The sequence below is a fragment of the Pipistrellus hanaki genome (genome assembly GCF_964339955.1).
Source record: "Pipistrellus hanaki genome assembly, chromosome: 12".
Taxonomy (NCBI): domain Eukaryota; kingdom Metazoa; phylum Chordata; class Mammalia; order Chiroptera; family Vespertilionidae; genus Pipistrellus; species Pipistrellus hanaki.
Window position 1 is genome coordinate 56209900 of NC_140514.1, and position 25752 is coordinate 56235651.

The window sequence follows — 25752 nt, forward strand, 5'->3', positions numbered from 1 at the left end:
CCCCCCTGGAGCTGAGCTATCCTCTGGAACCTCAGCTGGTGTCTGTGGCAGCCGGCTAGACCTTTTGCACCTCTGCCCCTCCTACCAGCCTCTATGTAGTCCTCACTTTCGGTCCTCATTTATTAGGGTCCTCTCCAGCGAGCGTTCAGTTGCTTATCCAGGAAGTTTCTCTGTTGTAATTCCAGTTAGGTCCTGGGAGCATGTCCGTGCAGCATCCACTTACTCCGCCGCCATTTTTAATGCCCCAGTTTACCTTCATTTTTAGTTGGAAGTAAGTATAAGATATACACTCTGGGAAGCTAGTTCTCATGGAAATGAAGTCACATAGAGATCTTCACACGTGCAGCAAATTATGTTATGTTTCCTACCTGAGATATAAGGAAAGAGGGTGATGTTTGATCCAGATGCAGAAGAATAAGAAGTTATGGAAGGCCTCCTAATCCCTGTTTTCCAGGCATGTTTGCCACCGTGGCTGGGATTTCTCGGCGGGCTCCTGTGCACTGGTCCGAGAACGTGATCGGCGCCGCCGTCTGCTTCCCCTACGTCCTGGCGCTCGACGACGCCTTCATCACGGTCCACAGCATGCTGGACCAGCAGCAGAAGCAGACCCTGCCCTTCAAGGAAGGCCACCTCCTGCAGGACTTCGAAGGTACCCGCTTAGACAGAGATCTTAACGAAATTCAGTTATCACTGCTCTTGTGACATTTCCTCTGTAAATACTGCTCCGGGCCTGTTAGGAACCAGGCTTTATACTGGGCATAGCAGATACACAGGTGATGGTAACACACATTCTGCACTGCGGGGGCCTCGGGGTCAGTGGGGAGGGAGACATTAAACAGTAGGTACAGCCGAAACCGGTTTGGCTCAGTGGTAGAGCATCGGTCTGCGGACTGAAAGGTCCCAGGTTCGATTCCGGTCAAGGGCATGTACCTTGGTTGCGGGCACATCCCCAGTAGGGAGTGTGCAAGAGGCAGCTGGTTGATGTTTCTCTCTCATCGACGTTTCTAGCTCTCTCTCTCTCTCCCTTCCTCTCTGTAAAAAATCAATAAAATATATTAAAAAAATAAATAAATAAAAATAAAATAAAATAAATAAACAGTAGGTACAGCTGTTGAAGAGCCTTGTAGAATGAAGTAAGGGGAGAGCAGAGGAGGAAGTATTTCCTAGGAATATCAGGGAGGACTTCCTGAAGGAGGCGGTATTTGAGCCAAACTTTTAAGGGTGAGAAGGACTCAGCCAAGCACATGTGCTATGAAAGAACCTTCAGGGAGAGAGCAAGGTGCATGCAGACCTGCACTGCAGGCCCCGGAAGCAGGCCGGTGGCTGTGGTGCACGGTGTGGGAGGAGGATGGTGTCAGGTGAGGAGACCAGGGCAGTCAGGGAGGGACTGCCTCTTCTGTGCAGTGGGGAGCCAGGGGCAGATTCATTTTCCTTGTAAACTTTATTGAATGTTTGTAAATGTGTCGAAGAGTTGAGAGAAGACGAAGTGAACCTCTGCACACCGCCCACCTAGATGCAGCACCTAGCGCAGAATGGAAGTGGAGGACCACACGGTGTTTAAGCCGTAATGCTCCAGCGTGCCTCCTCAGAATCAGTGCGCTTTCCTCCGTAACTACAACGCCCTTCGCACCTTAGAGTGAGCTCCCGTGTCCTGCCAGTGGCCAGAGTCCCCAGGGTCCCTGAGGAGCCTGCTGTGATCTCTCCTTCGAGCCAGGAACTAGTCTAGATTCATGCAATGCATGTATCGTTTAAGGGTCTTAGCTGACCGCATGCTGCCCTTCCTTTGTGAGATGCTGGGATGTGAACTTACTGGGGCTCCTCCGGCATGTTAAGCCCTCACATTCCAGCTGAAGGCCTGACACGGGCCTCGGAGGACACATTTCACAGCGGTGTTTGGTGCCGTGTGCCTCGGGTGCTGGAGGTGGGCGGGTCGTGTGCACCGAGAGGCTGATGAGGTGCCCACCCTAGGAGGGAGCGAGGGAGGCTTCCTGGGAGCAGACACTCCAGCACAGAGAGGGGACAGTCTCCTGAGTCTGTGCTAACAGAAGACAGATAATCTAGACGAGAGCAGAGCAGGAGGACCAGGGAGGGAGACACGGTGCGATCCAGGCCAGGAGAGGGATGGCTGGGCTGCAGTGGGCAGGAGCGCAGGGGGAGGAGAGCTGACAGCATCAAAGGCGAGGCTGGCCGGAGCTCCCCTGGAGGCAGAGAGAAAAGCCTGCCATTGCTTCCTGCGAACGTGTAACAGTCTGCCTACCACTTCCCCGGGGCGCAGCAGAGCGCACTTTAAAAGCTGTCCTGGCCCCTGGCTGGGTCACTCCGTTGGTTGTAGCATCATCCCATGCATCTAAAGGTTGTGGGTTCGATTCCAGGTCAGGGCACATACCTAGGTTGCGGGTTCGATCCCTGCCTGGGGCACATGCAGGAGGCAAGTGATTGATGTTTCTCTCTCTAGCTCGCTCTCTCTAAAATCAATAAACATTTCCTCAGGCGAGGATTAAAAAATGAAGCTTTGTACTAGGAGCTGGTCTTGGGCTGTAGTTGCACTCCTGGGTGGATGCTATGCAAGGTCCCTGGGGGAACGAGGGTGACATTGGCTGCGGGCTGGGTGGCTCGCAGCTGCTGGGGGAGTGAGGAAGGCAGTGCTGAGATGTGGAGGTGTCTGTAGGGCAGGTGAGTATGAAATACTGTCTCATCATTCAGAACGTTGTGTTATAATCCTATTTCCTGTGAAGTAACTAACACAAACAGAAGGTAAAATTTTGAAAGTTTTATATGAGGTACATCATAATTCAGACTGACAATTTTCCATAACTGATCTGTATAACCTCATTAGACTGTATATTGTGTATCTACTCAACTGGTTGTAAATTTATCAGCACTTTCAAATAAAAACCATGCAGAAGAGGATATTTTATACTTTGGAAAGGCAGTGTTAAGAGTTTGGCCTTTGCTGACAGTGGAAGTTTGGGATGAAGAAGAGAGGGATGTTGTAATTTCTGGTTTCCACGGTGATTCTGTGTGAGAGAACGCCAATGAAATCGATCAGCGAGTCAGAGCAGGGTCGGCGTGGGGAGCAGCGTGTGTTCTGGCCGGCAGAATGCCTTCCCCTTTCCAACTGGTTGACTCTTTTCCCAGGAAGAGTGATTGTCGCAACAAGTAAAGGAGTTTACATCCTGGTTCCCTTACCTCTGGAAAAGCAAATACAGGACCTTCTAGCAAGCCACCGAGTGGAGGAGGCGCTGGTTTTAGCAAAAGGAGCCCGGAGGAACATTCCAAAGGAGAAGTTTCAGGTGTGTAGCTGCTGATCGCAGGAAGCATGCGTCCGGGGCAGTGAGCAGAGAGCACTCAGGGTCAGCCCCCACAGAGCCTTCCTGGGTGCCAGTCCGCACTCCCGGGCACATCCCCTGCAGGTGAGGGCACAGGTGCAGAGCGTGGACGGCCCAGGACACTGCCGAGAGCCAGGCCAGGCCGGGAGCCTCTGGCTTCCTTGCTGACTACACAGAGCTGTGTATCTGGTCAACCTCCTTCCTCAGGGGCCTTCAGAGAAGAATCCAGGCATAATTCTGAAAACCAAGAGTAGCAGCATGTTATTTTGTTTCCTCATTTAGAATTTGTATTTGTTGGGATGGGACTGAATTATAAAAGTTTAGGTTTATATTATCTACAGGTTGACCATACTGATAACTATCTAATATTGCAGGAGTCCACCTAATTAATTTCCTGAGGAGAAAACTTAATGCCCTTAAGAAACATGAACTTTCACAGAGTTGGTATGGATAAATGTAATGGGTATAATAATCACCAGTTATTCTTATGTCTATGAAATCACATTCCCTAACAATTGCTGCTTGGTGGGCTGTCAGGTTAGTTCAGGTCACTGTGGAGCCGGGAGAAAAGGAATGTGACGTGGGTGAGGGTGCATTCCTGTGAGTGTCTGAGCCGTCACTGAAAGGGCCCGGGGACCTAGAGTGACCCTGCGATTATGACAGAGGGGTCAGGTTCCCCATGACTGACGCTGTGGAATGAAAGGTGGCTTTATGCTGGAAAAGGTAGGTTCTGAGAGTGAGAGGCAGGAAGTGGACTTACTGGTTATGGGGAGAGGAAGAAGGCATCTTTTCTATATTTAAATGGCGATAAACTTTCATCTTCCTCATTTTTTAAAGTAAGACCTACCTATTAGCACTCAGCAGGGGGCAGCAAAGGCAAAAGGAAGAAGGCTCTGCGCAGGGCCTGCTGTGCTGAGCGCCCTGAGCGCCTGTGGTGCTTTCCTTACGCCACCAGCCGGGCCGAGGAGCGGGAGCCGGGCCCTGAGACCCTGCTGGGCCCCGCGCCCCTCTCTCCTGTGTATCAGCGACCATGGGCTGCTGCCTGCAGACAAGGTGAATGGCCGGACAGGCCGGTCCTGGGTGTCCTCCTTGTGCACACACTCACATGCACACTTTAAGTTTGTAACATTACTTTTCTTTTTCTTTTTTAAAAAATATATATTTTATTGATTTTTCACGGAGAGGAAGGGAGAGGGAGAGAAAGTTAGAAACATCGATGAGAGAGAAACATTGATCAGCTGCCTCCTGCACACCCCCTACTGGGGACGTGCCCACACCAAGGTACATGCCCTTGACTGGAATCGAACCTGGACCCTTCCGTCTCTAGGCCGACGCTCTATCCACTGAGCCAAACCAGCTAGGGCTGTAACATTTCTTAAAGAGGCTCTCCTGGTTCTTTGTCTGCTTTTGCTTTTCTCCTCTCTTCTTGCCACAGCAGACACATGCAGTGATTGTTAGACATTACTAGCCGTCTTGCTGTCTAGTCCGATACCTCAGTTGGCGTGTCCCCTTTCTAACATGCTCCCTGCCTTCTCCCTGTTGCTGCCAACACGCACAGCCCTGGGACCCTCAGGAGGACCTCAGGCTCAGCCCTTTCTCCGTGCCCGTCTTTGCCGCTGGTTGGTGCCAGCAGCCTCCTCGGTGTGCCTGCTCCATCCCTGTGCCACCCTGGGTGACCTTTCTAAAGGGCAGACCAAGTCCTGGCGTAAAATGCCTCGGTGGGTGCCTCCCTGCCTACAGTCAGTCCAACCCTGCAGGGCTCTTCAGCTCGGCCCGCCCGCTCCCCTCCTCACCTGCCCCCTCCCCTCCTCTCCTGCCCCCCTCCTCTCCCTGCCCCTCCCCTCCTCTCCTGCCCCCTCCCCTCCTTCCTGCCCCCTCCCCTCCTTCCTGCCCCCTCCCCTCCTCTCCTGCCCGCTCCCTCCTCTCCTCCCCCTCCCCTCCTCTCCCTGCCCGCTCCCCTCCTCTCCTGCCCCCTCCCCTCCTCTCCTGCCCCCTCCCCTCCTCTCCTGCCCCCTCCCCCTCCTCTCCTGCCCGCTCCCCTCCTCTCCTGCCCCCCCTCTCTCCTGCCCCCTCCCCTCCTCTCCTGCCCCCTCCCCTCCCTCCTGCCCCTCCCCTCCTCTCCTGCCCCCTCCCTCCTCTCCTGCCCCCTCCCCTCCTCTCCTGCCCCCTCCCCTCCTCTCCTGCCCGCTCCCCTCTCTCCTGCCCCCTCCCCTCCTCTCCTGCCCCCCTCCCTCCTCTCCTGCCCCCTCCCCTCCTTTCCTGCCCCCTCCCCTCCTCTCCTGCCCGCCCTCCCCTCCTCTCCTGCCCCTCCCCTCCTCTCCTGCCCCCTCCCCGCTCCCCTCCTCTCCTGCCCCTCCCCTCCTCTCCCTGCCCGCTCCCCTCCTCTCCTGCCCCCTCCCCCTCCCTCTCCTGCCCCCTCCCCTCTCTCCTCCTCCCCTCCCCCTCTCCTGCCCCCTCCCCTCCTCTCCTGCCCCCTCCCTCCTCTCCTGCCCCCTCCCCTCCTCTCCTGCCCCCTCCCCTCCTCTCCTGCCCCCTCCCTCCTCTCCTGCCCCCTCCCCTCTCTCCTGCCCCCCTCCCCTCCTCTCCCTGCCCCCTCCCCTCCTCTCCTGCCCCCTCCCCTCCTCTCCTGCCCCTCCCCTCCTCTCCTGCCCGCTCCCTCCTCTCCTGCCCCCTCCCCTCTCTCCTGCCCGCTCCCCTCCTCTCCTGCCCCCTCCCCTCCTCTCCTGCCCGCTCCCCTCCTCTCCTGCCCCCTCTGTCGCCCCGTGAACACGCCTGAACCATGGGGTGGAGGACGGGAACAGCGGCTGAGCCTGCAATGTGGAAGCCCTCTGAGAGGCAGGTACAACATTTTAGTCCTCAGAGCAGTTAGAGCATAACCAGTACCTCAGACAGGAAGGCGCGCAGCTGGTGAGAGTGGAACGCTGGGCCTGTCTCCCGGTGCGGCCTGCTGTGTGCTCACCACCATCCCCCTTTCCCCCCTGCCTTGCTCTACTGGAGCTGCCTCCGTACGCTGTAAGTGACTGTTTCCGTACCTTGCTGAACCATGCCTGTCCCCGGAGCCCCCCTGCTCCTGGGCAGACTCTTCTCTCTCGGTTTCCATCTCTGCTCATCTCTGGGCTGAGCTACAGGAATGGGTCCGTGCGGTCCCCGCTGTGGCCGGGCTCCCAGCAGCCCTGGTGTGGTGGGTGGGATAGAGGTGGTTGTGTAGAGCTACCTTCTCCTACAGGTTTGTGTTTTTAGGGTTAGAAGAGACTCTTACCATAGGCACATCACTTATTTTAACTGTAGGATGCATGGGTCCAAGTGCCAGCCCCCAGGCTAAGAGAGGCCGGAAAGGGAGAGGAAGGAGACCAGGCAGTCAGCAGGCTGGCATCTCACTGCTTACCCCGTTCTCTTAATTTAAAGCCAGAACTGATCTTGCTCCTCTGAGCGCTAGGGAGGGATTATCAGAGTTTGACTGAGGGGCTGGGAGTAAAGGAGTACTATCTCTTCTAGAGATCCAAAGAGACACAGAATGTGGCGCTTTAAGAAAGACATCGATGCCGAAACTGGTTTGGCTCAGTGGACAGAGCGTCGGCCTGCAGACTGAAAGGTCCCAGGTTCGGTCTGGTCAAGGGCGTGTACCTTGGTTGCGGGCACATCCGCAGTAGGGGAGGTGTGCAAAAGACAGCTGATCGATGATTCTCTCTCACTGATGTTTCTTTTTTATTTTTTTTATTTTATATTTTATTGATTTTGTACAGAGAGGAAGGGAGAGAGAGAGAGTAGAAACATCGATGAGAGAGAGTCATCGATCAGCTGCCCCTTGCACACCTCCTACTGGGGATATGCCCGCAACCAAGGTACCATGCCCTTGACCGGAATCGAACCCCGGGACCTTTCAGTCCCTAAGCCGACGCTCTATCCATTGAGCCAACCGGTCCCGGCTCACTGATGTTTCTAACTCTCTATCCCTCTCTCTTCCTCTCTGTAAAAAATAAATAAAATATATTAAGAAAAGAAAGAAAGAGGCATCAAGGAGACGAAGTCCCCTTGCTTGGTGCCGTGTGCTGTGGGGGAGTTTCTGCCGGAGCTCCTGGCGTGCTCTGAGGCTGCCTGTCTTCCAGGGCATGTACAGGAGGATCCTGCAGCAGGCCGGCTTCATCCACTTCGCGCAGCTCCAGTTTCCGGAGGCCAAGGAGCTCTTCAGGTAACTCCGTGCCGGTGGCCGGCTTCCGAGGGTCCCTCTGGGCTCGGGGCTCAGTCCCCTCGATGCTGTGCTGGGAGGTGCCGCCTGGTTCCGTGGTGGTTCCATGGTGCTTCAGGGCGGGCGGCAAGGCCTGGCGCCCGTCCCTGCCCTCCTGCCCCTCAGCCTTTAACGGTCCCGGCTCTTAGAGGGTGGGCTGATGCACACGCTCAGGGCAGGAGAGGGGAGTTGGAGTGGGTTTGATAACGTGGAGGGTTTTTAGGAAAACACTATTGTTCACTTTTCCTTTTCCCCAGAGATTTCACAAGAAGCTATGAGTTTAGAACAAGAGCAGGTAGTTTTGGAAGGACTTAGGAAAATGATTTTCTAAAGACTGTAAATGGGCCCCTCATAATTTGCTCGCTCAGGAAGTTGTGTTTCTCCCTGGAGGTTCCTGGCTCCATGAGTAACCCTGTCTGTACCTGGGCCGTCTCGCCCTCCGCCCTCCACCCTCCACCCTCCACCCTCGCCCCTCACCCCTCACCCCTCACCCGCTCTCCACCCTCCACCCTCGCCCCTCACCCGCCCTCCGCCCTCCACCCTCCCCCACTCACCCTCTCTCCACCCGCTCTCCACCCTCGCCCCTCACCCGCCCTCCGCCCTCCACCCTCCCCCACTCACCCGCTCTCCACCCTCGCCCCTCACCCGCTCTGTCTCACCCGTTCTCCTGCTGCCCTTCCCTCTCACACTGTGTGCCCAGCATGCTTTGCAGAAGATCAAGTGAAACCTGTTCCGTCACCTGAATACCCACTAGCGCGGTGCCTGTGAGCAGCTTTCAGAGTGCAGGCCAGAGCAGAGCCTGCGGAGGGGCCGCCTCGGGCTGGGTCTGTGCAGCCGCAGGGCCTGCCGCCAGCACTAGCCGTGGCCGCGCACCGGGACGGGATTTGTCACCAGACCAGTTGCAGAGAACAGGCTCTGGGTGAAGAAGGGGCTCCCTGTGAGCCGGTGCCCTCTGACCTCTGCCTGCGGGAGTTCTCGCTGTGGTCACCTGCGCCGGGACAGCCACTAGCTTGGGGTCGGAGAGGGGTCCCGTCCCCGTGGGCCGACGCTCTTCTCTCACGCCCGCTCTGTCCTGCAGGGCCTTTTGTCACCGGCTCATTTAACACCCGTGTGAACGGTCGTGGGCGTTCCTAGAAAAGTGGCCGATTCTGTGAGAATGAATGCAGGCCTGTCCGTGGCTAGTGCAGGCTCCTGTGCTGTCCACGTCAGCCCCGTGTCCCTCACCGTTACGTGGCCTGCTGCTGGCTTTGTCAGCGAGCCGGAGGAGGGAGGCTGGAGGAGGACCCTCCTGGGACCCGCACAAGTCCGCCTCCCCTTCCTGTGCCCCGGCAGACGGCCAACAAACTCACAGCTCTTCTCTCGCTGCCGGGCTGGTCCTCAGGTCCTCCTCCCGGTGCTGCTGGAGGTTGGCTGGCAGGCACCTCGCCCCCTCCCACGGTGGGTGTGACCCCAGGCAGCTCTGCCCGGCCAGGCTGGGCGTTGCCGCTTTAGCTCCGTGGGCAGGACTGGGGCGGAGGGAGGCGAGGGGAGAGGGAGCGGCGATGCGGTGGCCATGGAGGGCGTCCTGGGCCTTGCCAGGTTAGGACTGCTGGCCGTCTGAGTCCTCAGGAGTCACAGCGAGGGCCGCGGGCGCTGTGCCCCTGGTCCCAGGAGCCTGCCGAGGAGGCTGTAGGCTGGGGTCTCGCAGAGCCTTTAGGAGGGTCAGCATCCTGGAGGAAGCAGCGAGGACCCGCCCGGTGCTGGTGGGGTTGCCTTTGTGTCTCTCTGCCCTGGGCCCGGGGAGCCCACAGCCCGCGTGGGGTCAGCCGTGTCGGTTTCACTGCAGCACACGCTGTGCGTCCTCCCTCCGCCCCTCCCCCTGCTGGGAGTCGGGTGGACTCGGCTCGGGGTGCGGTGCCGCACGCAGGCGAAGGCGGACTCCGGTGGCTGGCCGCTCTCCGCCCCTTGCAGAGTGCAGGCCCTCCCTCCAGTGCTGTGTGTGTGCCTAGTGCACTCTCTCTCTCTTTTTGCTTCATTTAGTTTGACACTGTAATTGCAGAAGCGGCCAGCTTGACGTCCGGGAGCTGATCTCTCTGTGCCCCTTCCTGTTGCCCACCTCCTCTTCCTTCGCGCGGTCTCACCCTCCTCTCCACGAGTACGCAGACCTGAACCAGCTGGCGCAGGGCGACCAGGAGAAGGCGGCCCGGTGCAAGCGCTTCCTCATGAGCTACCTGGACGAAGTGCGCGGCACGGAGGCGGTGCGCAGCTGCCAGGAGGACGTGGACACGGCCCTGCTCAAGCTGTACGCGGAGGCCGGCCACGCCGGCCTGCTGGGCCTGCTGGCCGGCGAGAACGCCTGCCTGCTGGCCGACAGCGCCGCCTGGCTGGAGAAGCACAAGCGGTGAGTGCCTTCCGCCGGAGAGGCTGCTGCGGAGCCGATGAGGCCCTTCGAGGGGCTGCCCTGAAGTCCCAGAGACAGCCAGCGCCCCTCGGGGCACCTTCCGTGGGAGCTGACCGGCCTGTAGGGAGGGAAGTGGTCTTAGGTCACCCCATGTTCCAGGCAGGATTCGCTGTGGGAGACACCAGTCTGTCTTGGCACAGTTAATAGGGCTCGTTAGCCACTGATGACCAGTCTGAATAGACAGACAGACATCTGGATGAACAGATAAAAGGGGCTTCTTGGTCTCTGGTTAAGAGGTTCTGGCTTAGAACCGTCTTGGTTATGTGCACGCGTTGGTAGGTGGCCACCCTCCCCCCACGCGAGGGCAGCCAATCCGAGGACACGGACTGAAGGCTGTGGTAGCTTCCTCCTCCTGCCAGTGTCACGTGGTCCAATCTTCTTTACAAGTGTTGGGTGACCCCATGCTCCATTCAGCAATAAGGTGCTCTCTCTGTGGTTGTTGTTATGTATTTGAAATGACACCGCCCTGGTGAAATCTCCCGGGCCTGTGGTGCGTCCAGCGCTTGACCCTGTTCAGAGACCAAGACCAGAGTCCGGTGGCTGGTCTGCACGTGGCGCTGGCTCCTCCAGCTGCCCTCCGGTTCCTGAGCGCGCTGTGGAGCGGAGTCATTTGGTTTAGGACAGAAAATACACGGACACCTCGTGGTGGCGATGGGATGACTGTCCGGAGAGTCAGTGTGAGGAACAGAGAAGGAAGGGGCCCGGCAGGCAGTGGTGTCCTGGGAGTTTGCTCTTTGTGGAGGAATCCGACACCTCTGTGTCCCTTGCTCCAGACCCTGCTGGGGAGGAGGGGCCGGAGCAGGACACACCTGCAGAGCTCGGGAGGGTGGCCGTGGCTCACTGCCCAGGCAATGCCAATGTCATCGCTCATCCTTTCTACTTGCTCAAGGTCACACAGGCCATAAGTAATAAAGCCTAAATAGAAACTCGTGTCCTTAAACTCTGGTGGCCTCCCCCAGGGCCTGCCCTGACGTTCTGTGCTCTGTGATGCCTGGACCCTGTTGGTCTTTACTGCTGTTCAAACTCCTTACTCCTTCTTGCAATAATAGATCAGGTAGCAAACCTTCCAAATAGTCCTTTAATATTAGGTTAAAATGGCTAACTGAAGAGATATGAAATTATAGTAATATTTGCAGCAAATTGTAAAGAAATTTCAAATGTCTTTTTCCATAGTAAAGTCATATTTATCAGCTTATCTTAACTTGAATGTGATTTTTTTTGGAAATTGATAGGGCACAAATTTTTTATTTTAATCCTCAACCACCTAATATACTTAGAGAGAGAGAGAGAGAGACAGATAGATTGATGTCAGAGAGAAACGGTATGGTTGCCTCCTGTACATGCCCCAACCAGGGATGGAACCCACAACCTGGTTATATGCCCGACCAGGAGTTGAGCCTGCTGACTTTTGGTGCCCAGGAGGACACTCCAACTATCTGCCACCAGCCAGGGTGTTGGGCATGCATTTAACACCAACCTATATAATAAAAGCCTAGGAAGCGTCACGCAACTCGTCACAAGATGGCTGCTGTGATGTCATCACAAGATAGCCATCACAAGATGGCTGGCAGGCGAGGGCAGATGAGGGCAACCAGGCCATGCAGGAAGGGCCATTGGGGGCCATCAGGCCAGCAAGGAAGGGCAGTTGTGGGCAACCAGGGCTGCAGGGGAGGGCAGCTGGGAGTGACCAGGCCTGTAGGGCAGGGCAGTTGGGGGCAATCAGACCAGCAGGTGAGGGCAGTAGAGGGCAATAGGGCCGGCAGGAGAGGGCAGTTGGGGGTGATTGGGCCAACAGGGGAGCAGTTAGGGGGCGATTAGGCTGGCAGGCAGAAGTGGTTAGGGGCAATTAGGCAGGCAGGCAGGTGAGTGGTTAGGAACCAGTGGTCCCAGATTGTGAGAACAATGTCCCCCAAGGGGTCCCAGGTTGGAGAGGGTGCAGGCCAGGCTGAGGGATATTCGTGCACTGAGCCTCTATAAGTAAATAAGCAGAAACGAGGGTCTTGTTGCTGAACTCGGAGTGGAGTAGAATGCAGGGTGGGTGTCGCTGTGTGGGTGCCACCACAGAAGGCGGGAGGGACTCACTGCACTGTTTCCTTGCAGGTATTTTGCACTGGGACTGCTCTACCACCGTAATAACCAGGATGCGGCTGCAGTTCAGGTTAGTTCAAAAGCATGTTGGCATTATTGAGAAATCAGTACCGTTTGCCTTCGTGTGCTTAAAGCCTCATAAGTTGAAAGAGACCACTTTCCCCTGATCTATAAGCTTTTTAAAACAACAAGATGACTACTGCTTTTAGATAGTGAATGTCTTAAGAATGTTGGCCAAAAATTTTCCCTCTGACTTTACATCTCTTTAAATATATTTTATTGATTTTTTACAGAGAGAAAGGGAGAGGGATAGAGAGCTAGAAACATCAATGAGAGAGGAACATCGACCAGCTGCCTCCTGTACACCCCCCACTGGGGATGTGCCCGCAACCAATGTACATGCCCTTCACCAGAATCAAACCTGGGACCTTTCAGTTCACAGACCAACGCTCTATCCACTGAGCCAAACCGGTTTTGGCTCTTTACATCTCTTTAAAGAACATTATGAAGGCTGAGTTTTTTGAAATCTTAAGAAATAAAAATATGATTTCTTATTGAGGCTTCAGACATTTGCCTTCCCTGCTTTGTTAGAAAATTAACCCTGGGAATAGCAGTTTGCTTTATCATTCCCTGCTAATGTTGGTGAATTTATGATATTAATAACTGTTAATAACGTCACGATCACCAGAGAGCTGGGTAAGCTATGTCCCTGTGTCATCTGGACAGAGCTGAAGCTGGTTGCCGGCGGTGGTAAGGCGCTGACCCATGGTCGGGAGGTCATGTTTGGCTTCTCAGTTGGGGCACAGACCCCGGTTGCAGGCTCCATACTCAGAGTGGGGTGTGCAGGAGGCACCCCATCAATGATTCTCTCTCATCATTGATTTTTCTATCTCTCTGTTCCTCTTCCTTCCTCTCTGAAATCACAAAATTATTTAAAAACACACAGAACTGAAGATGGTCAAGGCAGGTTCAGACCACTGGCCAGCGGAAGAGCTGGGGTGGAACCAGAGCTGCAGGGGCCCTGGCCACATGCGGAGCCTGAATCACGTGACCCCAGTGTTAGTCCTGCTTCTGCAGCGTCTGACTGACTGACTGACTGACGCTCTCACGCTCCTGGAGACTGTTCCGGTGGTACTGCCAGCCACTGGGGTTGCTGTGATTTTTATGGAAAGGAAAGTCTTTTTTTTTTTTTTAATTACAGTTTACATTTAATATTGTTTTTATTAGTTTCAGGTGTACCTCATAGTGGTTAAACAATCCATATACTTTTAAAAAAATTAGTGTTGAAAGTATTACATATGGCCCCTTTTCCCCATTGACCTCTCCAGCCTGTCCCTGCCCACTCCCACCCCCAGCCCCGGCCTTTCCCCTATTATCTGTGCCCATTGGTTTGCTTATGTGCACGGATACAAGTCCTTTGGTTGATTTCTTCCTCCCCCGCCGCTGCCTTCCCTCTGAGGTTTGATGGCTGTTAAAAGCTTCTATGTCTCTGGATCTATTTTTGTTCATCAGTTTATGTTGTTTATTATATTACACAAATGAGTGAGATCATGTGATATGTATCTTTCTCCGACTGGCTTATTTTGCTTAGCATAATGCTCCCAGGTCCATCCATTCTGTTGCAAATGGTAGGAATTTCTTCCTTTTTACAGCAGTGTAGTATTCATTGTGTAGATGTACACGGTTTTCTAATCCATGCATCTGTGATGGGCACGTGGGCTGTTTCCACATCTTAGCTGCTGTAAATTGCTCAGCTGTGAACATAGGGATGCCTATGTCCTCTCTGATCGGTGTTTCTGATTTCTTGGGCTATAGGCCCAGAAGTGGGGTCCTATAGGAGCCCATCTTTAATGGTTGAGGAAACGCCACACCGTTTCCCCCGGAGGCGGCAGTCGGCAGTCCCATGGGGTGCTTTGTGTCCCCCTCCTCATGGGCCTTCTCTGTGCGTGTGAGAGCCACGGCCACCAGCTCTGCTCAGCAAGCCGGAGGCAGCGCCGTGGCTCTGGCAAAGCACACGGCATTTGCTTAAACTGCTGTGGCAGCATCGTGGCAGAACTGCTGAGAGGGGAAAGGAGTCCTGTCAGCGGCACCCAATGCTGAGAGCAGATTTGAGTGTCAAAGATAAATTTTTATTCTTTACATTACATAGTTACATAAGGATTATAGCTTGATATACCTGTAATAATAATATCAGCAGGAGTATATAGAGATTTACAAAATTGAAATAATATGAAAAAAATCTCACTATATGACAGACATCCGCCATGTTTTTAAAGTGACGCATTTAGTGTGTGTGATCAGATTATTTGGTTTAGGGAAGTGGTCAGCAAACTCAGTCAACAGAGCCAAATATCAGCAGCACAACAATTGAAATTGCTCTTGAGAGCCGAAAACCAACTGTAGATGTGCTTCCACATGTGGTATTTTGTGGAGGAGCCACACACAAGGGGCCAAAGAGCCGCATGTGGCTCACAAGCTGCAGTTGCCGACCACTGGTTTAGGGCATTCAGTGTTGAAGAAACTGGTGCCATAGAACATGTTGGCACCTCGGGCAGCGCAGTCGCGGGCGGGCACCCTCCCCACTGCCCTCTGCTGCTCCAACTGAGTTTGAAGATAAGCTTCCCTTTACGGCAGGAAGTTCTATAAGAAGCGGCAGAGACCCTTCCTTACTCGTCTGTGCCGAGGCCTTGTGCAAAGGCTGTCGGACGTGAGGGGATAGAGCCGGGCGTTTGGAAGGACAGTGTCGCCGCAGGAGGAAAAGGACTAAGTGAGGGGTTCCGGTGGAGAAGGTGGAGCGGCCTGCCAGCGGCGTGGTGGCTTCCCTGCTGAGCTGTCAGCCCCGCGTTGCTTTGTGCACAAACATGCTGCACACCCCCCTCTCCCGCACGGGCCTGTGACCTGTGTCACCGACGTCGCTAAAGGTCAGGTTTTCCTGGTTTCCTGCGCCATGTCTTCTACACGTCTTTATTTCTCTGAGAAAAAGCTAAATTGACTTAAGCACTTTAAACGTGTCCGTCTGCTGTTAACTATGGAAAGGCGGAGTGAGTGAGGGTGTGCCTTCTCAGCCGGTTCCAGCCGGCACGTCAGCGTGTTTCTCCTCTCGTTGCCCCTGCAGCTGTGGGTGAGCATCGTGAACGGGGAGCTGGACGACCCCACGCGCGCAGACCTGTACGACCACGTGGTGGACTTCCTCACCCGCAGCCCGGACCCCGCGCTGGTGTGGCAGCATGCCGACTGGGCCCTGCAGAAAAGTGAGGAGGTTTGTGCTCCGGAGACTCATCGGGGGCGGGCGGGGGCGGGGGCGGTAGAAACAGACAACGCCTTGATGTGGGTGGGTAGGCCAGCCACGCGCTGAGCTGTGTCCCTTCCCTGGCTCCCCCTTCATACGCCCTGAGCCCCTGGCGTCCCGGCTCTCAGTGCTTTGGAGACACCGTTCAGCTCCCTGTCCGGGGCGGGCCACCTTAGAGCCGCGGCAGCATAGCCAGTCCCCTTCTTGGCATCTTCTGGAAAACCCCACCTGCCTGAGGCTGGCGGCCATGTGGTCTGTGGTCTGTGGATCCGATGGCCGCTCTGCAGGCCGGGTGCCCGGCCTGGGCCACGCCGGGCGGACCGCTGCCCTGTCTGCTCCCAGCCATGATGGGGCTCGTGGGTCTGGAGGAAGGAGGGCAGCGTGAGCGGGCCTGGCCCATCTCGGAGGCCGAGGAGGCCGTCAGTGAGAGCGCCTGTTGGCCCCGGAGGGAACAGCGTGCTCGGGACAGGCCAGAACCCCGAGGACAGACCCAACGACGCCCGGAAAACGATGGCAGTTTGTTCTTGCGTTGAGAATGCGCGGCCACGCTCCTCTGGAGACACAGCATAGCTTTCCGACGCAGGGCCTTGGCCGCCCGTGCGGACTTCTGCCCTCTGCAGTGGGAGTCGGCCATGTGCTCCCTGTGCTGTCCTAGCTGGGGGGTCGGCCATGTGCTCCCTGTGCTGTCCTTGCTGGAGGGTCGGCCATGTGCTCCCTGTGCTGTCCTAGCTGGAGGGTTGGCCCGTGTCCTCCCTGTGCTGTCCTTGCTGGAGGGTCGGCCCTGTGTACGTTTTATACCATCTGCACTCTGCCGCTGGCACACAGGACCACGTGCTCACGCCCGCTCACAGCCCAGAGCCGTTGCAGCGGGGACTCTCCGCAGCTGAGAGGTGGTCCTGGCGCTCGGGCTCTGGGTGCTCAGCCCCTGACCCTGCACCAGTCCCCGACACGTGCCACCTCTTTTAAACAAGGAGACGGCCCCCAGCGGGCACCTAAGGGTGGGAGCCAGGCTCCGAGAGCTCTGAACGTCCCAGAGCACTAGAGTTGGCAGAGCCAACTGCGCTGACCCGCTGATGGGTTTGTGGCGTGCGCATGCACACAGTGCCAGGCGGGTGCAGGCTGGGTTTGCGTCCTGGGTGCCCGTTAGCACGTCCTCGGAGCACAGCATTGCGCGTGGGCCCCGGACACGGGCCGTGGCAGCTGGAAACGAGGCCCCCACAGGCGGTGTCAGCGTCAGGAGAGCGGGCGCTGGGCAGGCAGCCCTTCAGATCTGTCCCCTTCCTGGTCAGCCCATGAGCATCCTGGCTCGGGGATGATCTTAACCTTACAAGGTTTCGCTCTATGGGCTGTTTCCAATCAATGCTTCGTTCTCAAACTCTGTCCCTTTAAAGGGAATCGCCAGGCTGTGAAGGGGACAGGGCCCGCAGCCTCGGCTCCGTCTGCCAGCTCCCTGTGCACTGCCCCCGGCCTGTGGCTCCCGCCGAGCGCGGACGGCGTGGGACACGGGGAGCGGGGCCTGTGCAGAGCCGGCCCTCAGGCGCGCTCTCCCCTCAGGTCGGAGTCCAGCTTTTCACCAAGAGGCCTTTGGAGGAGCAGCAGGACAGCTTCAGTCCAGACCACGTGCTCAGCCGCCTTGAGAAATACCCCAGCGCCCTCGTCCGCTACCTGGAGCACCTGGTGATGGACAGGAACCTGCAGGTGAGCCCGCCAGGAGGCCAGGTGTGCAGGGGCAGCACCCGCTCTAAGCGAAGGGTTCAGCGCTAAGACGGGCAGGCGGCCCTCGTGGAACGCTGTCTGTGCCGCTGGTGGGCTGCGGGGAGCTGCGGTTGTGAGAGAGACGGGAGCAATAAATGGCTTCTTGCCCTCATCGCATGTCCGTCCACCAGCTCGTGCTTTTCTCCTCTAGTCCTTCCTGTTAACTTTCTTAAAGGAAACAAGAGAAGCTGCACCTCTTTGGAGAATATTGACATCCTGTGGCCCTTCTCAAAATGAGAAGTAGCCCTTTTATAGTTTCCCCGTAAGTTTTATATTTATTTGTATTTTTATTGACTTCAGAGAGAAAGGGAGAGAGAGATAGAAACATCAGTGATGAGAGAGAACTGTTGATCGGCTGCCTCCTGCACGCCCCCCATGGGGATTGAGCTTGTAACCGGGCATGTGCCCCGACCGGAATCGAACCTGGGACCTTTCAGTCTGCAGGCCAGGGCTCTATCCACCAAGCCAAACCGGCTAGGCCCGTAGGTTTTAAGTTCACCTTCTCTGTGTTGTGGTTTCTGAGAGGCTCTTGCCCAGCCAATGTGCTGTGGGTGTCGTTGCAAATCCGCCAGACCCCCTCGGCGCTGCGGCCGGGCACCCGTCTCCCCTCGCGAACACGCGTTTGCTGGCCGTGTCCTGCAGAGGGAAGAGTACCACACGCGCCTGGCCCTGCTCTACCTGGACGCGGTGCTGCAGCGGACGCCCGGCGCCGAGGTGACGGAGACGCAGGCGAAGCTGCGCCGCCTGCTGCAGAAGTCCGACCTGTACCGAGTGCACTTCCTGATGGGTGAGGAGAGCTCTGGTCTCCATGGCAACCGCTGGGCGGGGCGGGGCGGGGCGGCGGCGGCATCGCTCCTGTGGTCCCCTGGGGCTTCCTCCAGCCTTTAAGGCACAAAGCCAGCCCCTCCGGAGGGGGCGCAGCTCCCAGGCCTCCCCGCCCAGCGGGCAGCGGCCCTTCCCTGCGGACTGGGCTCAGGGTCACAGGCCATGCTCTGTAGTCTCACAGACAATCAGTGAGGACCCTGCTGCGCTTGGGAGGGCCGGGCCAGCTCCCTGCGCATCCGGTCCCTAGCTCTCCCTCGGCCGCTCCATGTGAGCCTCTCTGCTTAAAGGCCCTTGTGTAACAGCTGGCCCATGAACGCTGACTCACGGCAGCCGAGCTCCGTCAGCCTCCCTGTGCTCCCCGCGCAGACGCGTCCAGCACTGCTCGGGCCGTTTCGATGCTGACACCACCAGGAGGCACAGCAGTGCTCCCCTGTGGCCCTGAGGGGACCATGGCCAGCACAGCCTGTGCCCGGGAAGGGCCGAGCTCCACCTGTCGCTGGCTCACCTGATTGGCCGCGCTGGGCCAGGCCACAGGTGCCTCAGAAGCATTGCTTTTGGAGTTACAAATACGTGCTGGTGAGGAGGCACAGAGAATCTGCAGACACTGGGCCTGCCTGTGTGTATCCCAGGCATAGGTCACCACGCTCAGCATGCAGTGTGACGCTTGTTTCCTGACCTCGATAGCAGAGGAGTGTGAAGCTCAGAGCAGGCGTCCCAGCAGGCATGGGCTCAGGTTCCGCCCCAGCCCGCACTTGGTGTTGGGCCGGTCGGTCGCCCACAGCCACCGGCCATTATGATTGGTCAGTGCCCGTGCCGTCATGCTTGTTCAGCATTTCTACTGCCCCTGCCTTATGTCCTACTTTATGCCGTACCGATCCCTTCATAAAAGCTTCACGCCACTCATCGTTTGTTGATGAGTGTTTTTATCCAGCCGCCTTTTTGGAGCATGCGTAGTGTCAGACATGCAGGGAGGATAGAGAGTGGTGTGGCTGGATTCCTGTCCTCGTAATAGAAGGTCAGGTGAGGGCCCAGGAAGCAGCAGGCCAGGCCTTGGGTGGATGGGCCGGGAGCCACCAGAGGCAAGCCTGGGAGCCGGCAGGAAGTGAGTGTCCCCAAGCCTGGAACAGCACTGCCACTCAGACGACCGCCCCCTGTGAGCCAGGTGACTCGGGGTCACTGGGGCACGTGGTGAGGTAGTTCCTGCCAAGCCCACCCAGGGGGGCAAGAGTCAAGCATGAAGACTGTTGGCCCCGCGCTGGCACACAGGTCCCGGCCTCTGAGACCAGGGTCCTGCGTTTCCTTTGTTCTCTAAACTCTGAGCCAAAGCCGTGCTCTGCGACCTGCCTGTCCTAGAGAGAGGCAGCCGTGGCGTTAGCGTGGGGGACACAGGTGCACAGTGTGGGCACGGACGCTCCCCGCGTGGTCCGGGCGGGCGGAGGGGCGGCCCGGCGCCGTCTGACGGGGGTTCTGCCCACAGAGCGGGTGCGGGGCGCGGACCTGCCCATGGAGAGGGCCATCCTGCACGGGAAGCTGGAGGAGCACGAGCAGGCTCTGCGCACGCTGGCGCTGGAGCTGCGGGACTTCGCCGCGGCGGAGGACTACTGCGCCTGGCGCTCCGCGGGCCGGGAGCCGGCCTTCCGGCGGCGGCTCTTCCACACGCTGCTGGCCCTGTACCTGGGCCCCGGCCCCAGCGCCCCCGCCGCGGCCCCCGCCCCCGGCCCTGCAGAGCTGGCCGTGGCCGCCGTGGACCTCCTGAACCGCCACGCCGCCGAGTTCGACGCCGCCCAGGTCCTGCAGCTGCTGCCGGGCTCCTGGTCGGTGCAGCTGCTCGGCCCGTTCCTGACGGGCGCCCTGCGGGACAGCACCCACGCCAGGAGGACCGCGCAGGTGGCGCTCGGCCTGGCCACGGCGGAGAACCTGATCTACCAGCACGACCAGGTGGGCGCTCGGTGTGCGTGCGTTTTGCCCGGGAACGTCTCTGTCGGTGTTTTCTCTGCAGCGACAGTCTGTGTGTTACACTCGGAGAGGCTGTGTGTGGCAGGAGCGGGCCGTTTTGGAAAAAAATCGGGACTTTTTTAGAACACCACAGGACACGGGACAAATTGTTAAAAATCCGGACGTCTGGTCACCTTATCCTAGAGCCAAGCCAGGCGTCCAGAGGGCGTTGAATAAATGTGGGATGACTGGTGTGTCCAAGGAGAACTCACCAGGCTGCTGCTCAGTCCCCACAACAGGGAACTGTGGCTCCTAACTGGCGATGGAGTCACAGCACGGCTCCTTAGTCCCTGAAGGAAAGAAGACGTGTCCTAGGCCGTCAGGCATGTGCCGCTAACCAGCCCCTCGGCTTTGGCCAGGTGCCTTGTCTGCGCCTCCTCGGCCTGTCTGTGGGTGAGAGGCCGGGGTGAGGGTAGTGGGGCCTTCGGCGCTCAGCGCCCACGGGGAGCCGGCCTCGCGGGGGCGCCCCAGCTCACGGAGCGCCCGAGGGCCGCCTGGAGGAAACGCTCCGCCGGACGAGCACGGTGATGTCTGTGAAGTGAGAGCGGTTCCGAGGCCCGCGCTCCTCCCGGGGCTGAGGCCGAGTGTGTTTGTTTTCAGTGCACTGTTTTGTCTCGGAAGTTGCTCCTCAGTGACGGTCCCGGGGGAGGGGTCTGAGGCCGCACAGCCGCCCTGACCCTGTCTCTGTCTCGCAGGTGAGGGTGAAGCGGAGCTCGTTCCGGCTCTCGGACAGACAGCTGTGCCAGGTGTGCCGCCGTCCCTTCTGCGAGCCCGCGTTTGTCAGATACCCGACCGGCGACCTCGTCCACACCCACTGTGCCGCCAGCGGACACTCGAACCCCAGCGCCCCCCGCCCCGGCGCTCGGACTTGAAGGGACCACCTGGGCGCCAGGGGGACCCCGAGTTCTCCTCACACCAATGCAAGGAGCAGAGCGCGGCGGCGCCGGGCAGCCAGGACGGGGACACCTCGGGGCCGGCAGACTCGGTCCGTGTGAGACGAGGACTCTCCCGCTGACCGGCGGCATGAGTGCCCAGGAAGCCACAGCGGAGAGAGCCTGCCCGCACTCCGGGCCGGCGCCACGCCCGCCTCGGGCGCACGCTGGCCCTGGCGTCTCCTCAGGGCGGCACGCGGTGGCTGCTCAGCCCGGCGAGGGCCCGGGCAGAGTCCCGTGCGGGCTTCCCCCCGCGGGTGCGTGCTCCATCCACGGCACAGCGGCTGATCCCGGCGACCTCGGGGCTCTGCCCGCCCTTGGCGTTGGCTGGCCTGGGAGGTGTGTCCGTTCCCTCCTGTTTCCCATCCGGCCCCCACCCTGAGAGCGTCCCTTCAGGTGAACGGTGTGCTTCTGGCTTCTGGCAAGTGAACACCACTACAAGACTGGTGAAGGCCGAGGGAGAGGCTGCCTGCCCGGGGGACAGCGGCCGAGACAGGGAGCCGTGGGGACAGGCCCACGCGTGTGCCCTCACTGCAGGGCCCACGCGCCTGCTGGTCTCAAACTCCACGGTCAGTGTGCTTGACTAAGCATTTTATTTGAAGTTATATTATCTTTGTGATATTTCTCTTATTTGGAAAATCATCTGTCGTATTTGGTAGGGATGTTTCTCATTAACACGTACCTCCTGTGAACACTGGGAAATTAAAGGGAAACAATGAGCACAACCCGCTGTGTTCCCGGGCGAGGCCGCTCCCGCACGCCGCCGGCGGCCGGGGCTGGCGCTGCCGCTGCACATGTGAGGTGGTCGCCTTTCCCGAGGTGATGCCCGCCTAGGGAGGCTGGCCGCCGCCTCCCCTCCAGCACCGCACATGCCGCCCTGGGTTCCTGGCCACAGGGAAACCAGGGCCGTCGTCCCAGACTGCGATGGGTCTGTGGTTCCGCTCTGCCCTCGGATGTCTTCGTTTTGGTGGCTGACTCTGTTAGGGATGGAAAATGAAGACACTGTACCCCGGTGCCAGGCTTGCAAGCAAACATCAGCGTCTGTGAGGGGAGCGCCCTGGAGCACGCCCTCCCGCGCCTCAGCCTTACAGAGGGGGGTGAAGAGCCCACTCCGGTCTTTAAAGACCTCTGCACTGCGAATCGTCAGCCTTCCTTTTCCCTTGTGGTTCCGACTGGGCCGAGACGGCAACGGCGGCCACGCCTACTTTCCTAAGTCGGCCTCCGTGAGCCCAGCGGAGAAGGAAGGCATTCTGCCTGCGCGCAGCCCCGTGCTGCTGCTCGGGGACACAGCCCGCCGGCGCTACCTGCGGGTGGCGTGCAGATCACCATGTTACTGTGCAGATCACCGCCCAACTGTGCTCCGATCTACTCCTCGAAGAACGGGCGGCTAGTCCATGCAATATGCACTTTGCAAAGCACTGTTCTCTCCTCAGAATGGGTACAACCTTGAAAAAGTCTTGTGATTGCTCATTTCTAACTTGGGGCCCCTGGTCAGTCTCTTTTTTTCTCTGAACATTGGTCTATACTTTGAAATGTTTGTTTTCCTTTAGAATAATGGGAGTTGCAGTCGAACAGTTTTCCAGCTCTCCCAAACCCTTGAAGACAGGCAGGACTCTGTGACACTGCAGAATTGTCTCCTGTGTTCGAAACCCTTCTCTAATCTTCCTCCAACTTCCACAAGGCTCTTTTCTCAAATCACATTTTGAAAAGAAATCCATGTTCGTCCCACAGGCCTGCTGCTTGTGAGCGTGCTGCGGGGGGCAGAGCAGTCAGAAGCACCGCTCAGCCTTCCCCTCCAGGCTCTGTGTGACCATTTTAGTTAGAACAGCAGGCACCGAACCAGCTGTCACTTATGTTCTGTGGGCAAGATTGTCTCGTTTGATGGCCTGTGGATCTGCTGCTGCCCGTCGAGCACTAACGGGGAGTGAGGCTGTGGCCGGGCCTGGCTCCGCCCGGGACCGTGCTGGGGGGAGGGCCTCGGTCGCCGTGGAGCGAAGCCTGTCACACAGCCGGGGCAGCCCTTGCTTTTTGCTTGCTCTCCTATGGAAACCGGTGTCCGTGCAACTCTATCCTTTGCCCCTGGTTGGGTCCCAAATACACAAGATGTACAAATGTAAACTTGATTTTATTAAAATTCTTTTAATTCTTTGTCCTTTCTGTAGTTTTTTTTTGTTTGTTTGTTTTGTTTTGTTTTGTTTTAATAAAATTCACTTGATAAATGGAGGGTGTCCACTCGCCCAGTGGTGCCTGCGGAGTTCCAGAGCTCATGACCGGGCTCCTCCCGGCACTGGCAGGATTCCATGGCCATCTGTGGTTTTTTTGTTTGTTTGTTTTGCTTTGTTTTGTTTATACAATAATTATTTTTATTATTTATATTTTTAATATATATATATATTATAATAAATCTTTATTGTTCAAATTATAACAAGTGTTCCTCCCCCTCCCAATAGCTCCCCTCCACCTGATTCCCAACCCCACCACATGCCCTTACACTACTGTCTTCATAGGTGTAAGATTTTTGTCCAATTTCTTCCTGCACCCTTCAGACCCTCCCTCCCCCTGAGAATTGTTAGTCCACTTCCTTTCTGTATCCCTAATTCTATTGTATTCACCAGTCCATTTTGTTCTTCAAATTTTTTATTCACTTGATTTTTAGATTCACTTGTTGGTAGGTATGTATTTGATGTCTTTTTGTTGTTACTAATTTTTTACCTTTACCTTTTTCTTCTTCTTCCTCTTCTTAAAGAATACCCTTCAACATTTCATGTAATCCTGGTTTGGTGTTGAGAACTCCTTTAACTTTTTCTTGTCTGTGAAGCTCTTTATCTGACCTTCAATTCTGAATGATAGCTTTGCTGGGTAGAGTAATCTTGGTTGTAGGTTCTTGTTGTTCATCATTTTGAATATTTCTTGCCATTCCCGTCTGGCCTGCATGGTTTCTGTTGAGAAATCAGCTGACAATCGTATAGGTGCTCCTTTATACATAACTACCTGCTTTTCTCTTGCTGCTTTTAATATTCTCTCTTTGTCTTTTGCTCTTGGAATTTTAATTATGATGTGTCTTGGTGTGGTCTTCTTTGGATTCCTTTTGTTTGGGGTTCTGTGCACTTCCTGGACTTGTAAGTCTATTTCTTTCACCAGGTGGGAAAGTCACTATTTCTTCCAGTATTCTTTTGGTATCTTGCTCTCTCTCATCTTCTGGGACCCCCATAATTCTGATGTTGGTTTGTTTGAAATTGTCCCATAGGTTTCTTACACTATCTTCAACTTTCTGGATTCTCTTGCCTTCTTGCTTCTGTAGAGGAGTATCTTCTGGCTCTTTATGTTCTTGATTCTTGCAATCTTCCATTCTGTTTTTAGGACTCTGTATAATATTTTTTTATTTCAGACAATGTATTCTTTATTTCTAGTTGATCCTTTTTCATATCCTCATAGGTCTCGTTTATTTTATCGGCCTTTTCTAGGAAATTCTTGAAAAACCTTATAAGCATGGTTTTGAACTCTATATCCAGTTGCTTCTTGTCCTCCATTTCTTTTGTTTGTGATCTGTTTCCTTGTCTCGGCATTTTCTTCTTCTTCTTTTTTTTTTTTTTAAATATATTTTATTGATTTTTCACAGAGAGGAAAGGAGAGGGATAGAGAGTTAGAAACATCAATGAGAGAGAGACATCGACCAGCTGCCTACTGCACACCCCCACCGGGAATGTGCCCGCAACCAATGTACATGCCCTTAACCGGAATCGAACCTGGGACCTTTCAGTCCACAGACTGACGCTCTATCCACTGAGCCAAACTGGTTTTGGCTTGTCTCGGCATTTTCACAGCTTCCCTGAGTTGGTAGGGTGGCTTTGTGTGCTAAGGTGTCCTATATGGTTCAGCGGGTCAGCCTCCCAGTTACCTGAGGTGGATAGTCTTGGTGTAGCCCTTTGTGGGTTGTGTGTGCAGTCTTGTTGTTAAGCCTTGCTTGTTGTTGGTATCACTGGGAAGCGTTGATTTTCAAGCCAATTGGCTATGAGGATCAGAAGTGTCTCAGCTAGGAGGGTTTCTGTATTCCGCTTCGATGGGACAGAGTCTTGGGGTCGCACAGCCAAGCTTTGGTGAATCCTGCAAGATTGGTTGCAGGCGTGTGCACCTCTTTGGTATAGGCGCAGACAAGCTTTGGATTCCTGTCTGCCCCTCCCTAGAAGAGTCCTATTCGTGGCAAACAAGAAAGCTAGCCACTGGAAGGGCTTCTGTGCTCCACTTGGATGGGGCGGAGTCTCTGGGTGTTGCAGACAAGCTTTTTTTTTTTTTTTTTTTTTTTTTTTAAATATATTTTGTTGATTTTTTTACAGAGAGGAAGGAAGAGGGATAGAGAGCTAGAAACGTCGATGAGAGAGAAACATCGACCAGCTGCCAAGGTACATGCCCTGACGGACTCGAACCCGGAACCTTTCAGTCTGCAGGCCGATGCTCTATCCACTGAGCCAAACTGGTTTCAGCTGCAGACAAGCTTTATTCAGCCCCTCCCTACGAGGGTCTGGTTTCTGAGTCCCGCAGTAATGGCTGCTGGCTTCACACACCTCCGAGAGATCTCTGCCCGCTGCCTGACAGTCTGGCCTCTCCCTGTCTGGGGCCGTCTATCAGAGCAATAGGGTGGTTCTGTTTTCCTCCTGAACAAGAAAGACAGCCGCACATTAGCTGTCCACCCTCTCCGTGTGCAGGGAGTAAGCCAGTAGCTAACTCAGCCCAGCCCGCCCTCTCCACACTCCGCAAGCAAGCCAGCAGCAAAGTCAGGTGGCCGCCTTTTTGCGTGAACAGTTCTCTGCACCTTCACAGTTCCTGAGGTTCAGCGTGCCTTCTCTCTCCTTCCCAGATGGTAGAGCCTCCTCTCA

The 25752-nt window shown here is 56.3% G+C and overlaps 1 protein-coding gene across 1 annotated transcript in view; it reads left to right on the top strand.

Moving 5' to 3' along the window:
* TGFBRAP1 (transforming growth factor beta receptor associated protein 1) overlaps positions 1–23026 on the top strand; it is a 45019-nt gene extending 21993 nt beyond the window's left edge. The window contains exons 3-13 of the mRNA XM_084900899.1: positions 455–649; positions 3139–3293; positions 7436–7518; positions 9593–9934; positions 12095–12152; positions 15198–15341; positions 16926–17069; positions 17769–17913; positions 19429–19889; positions 20642–21679; positions 21717–23026. Of these exons, the coding sequence (XP_084757025.1) occupies positions 455–649; positions 3139–3293; positions 7436–7518; positions 9593–9934; positions 12095–12152; positions 15198–15341; positions 16926–17069; positions 17769–17913; positions 19429–19889; positions 20642–20818 (1904 nt within the window). The 3' untranslated portion in view covers positions 20819–21679; positions 21717–23026. The remainder of the gene's footprint in view (positions 1–454; positions 650–3138; positions 3294–7435; positions 7519–9592; positions 9935–12094; positions 12153–15197; positions 15342–16925; positions 17070–17768; positions 17914–19428; positions 19890–20641; positions 21680–21716) is intronic.
* The last annotated feature ends 2726 nt before the right edge of the window (positions 23027–25752 follow it).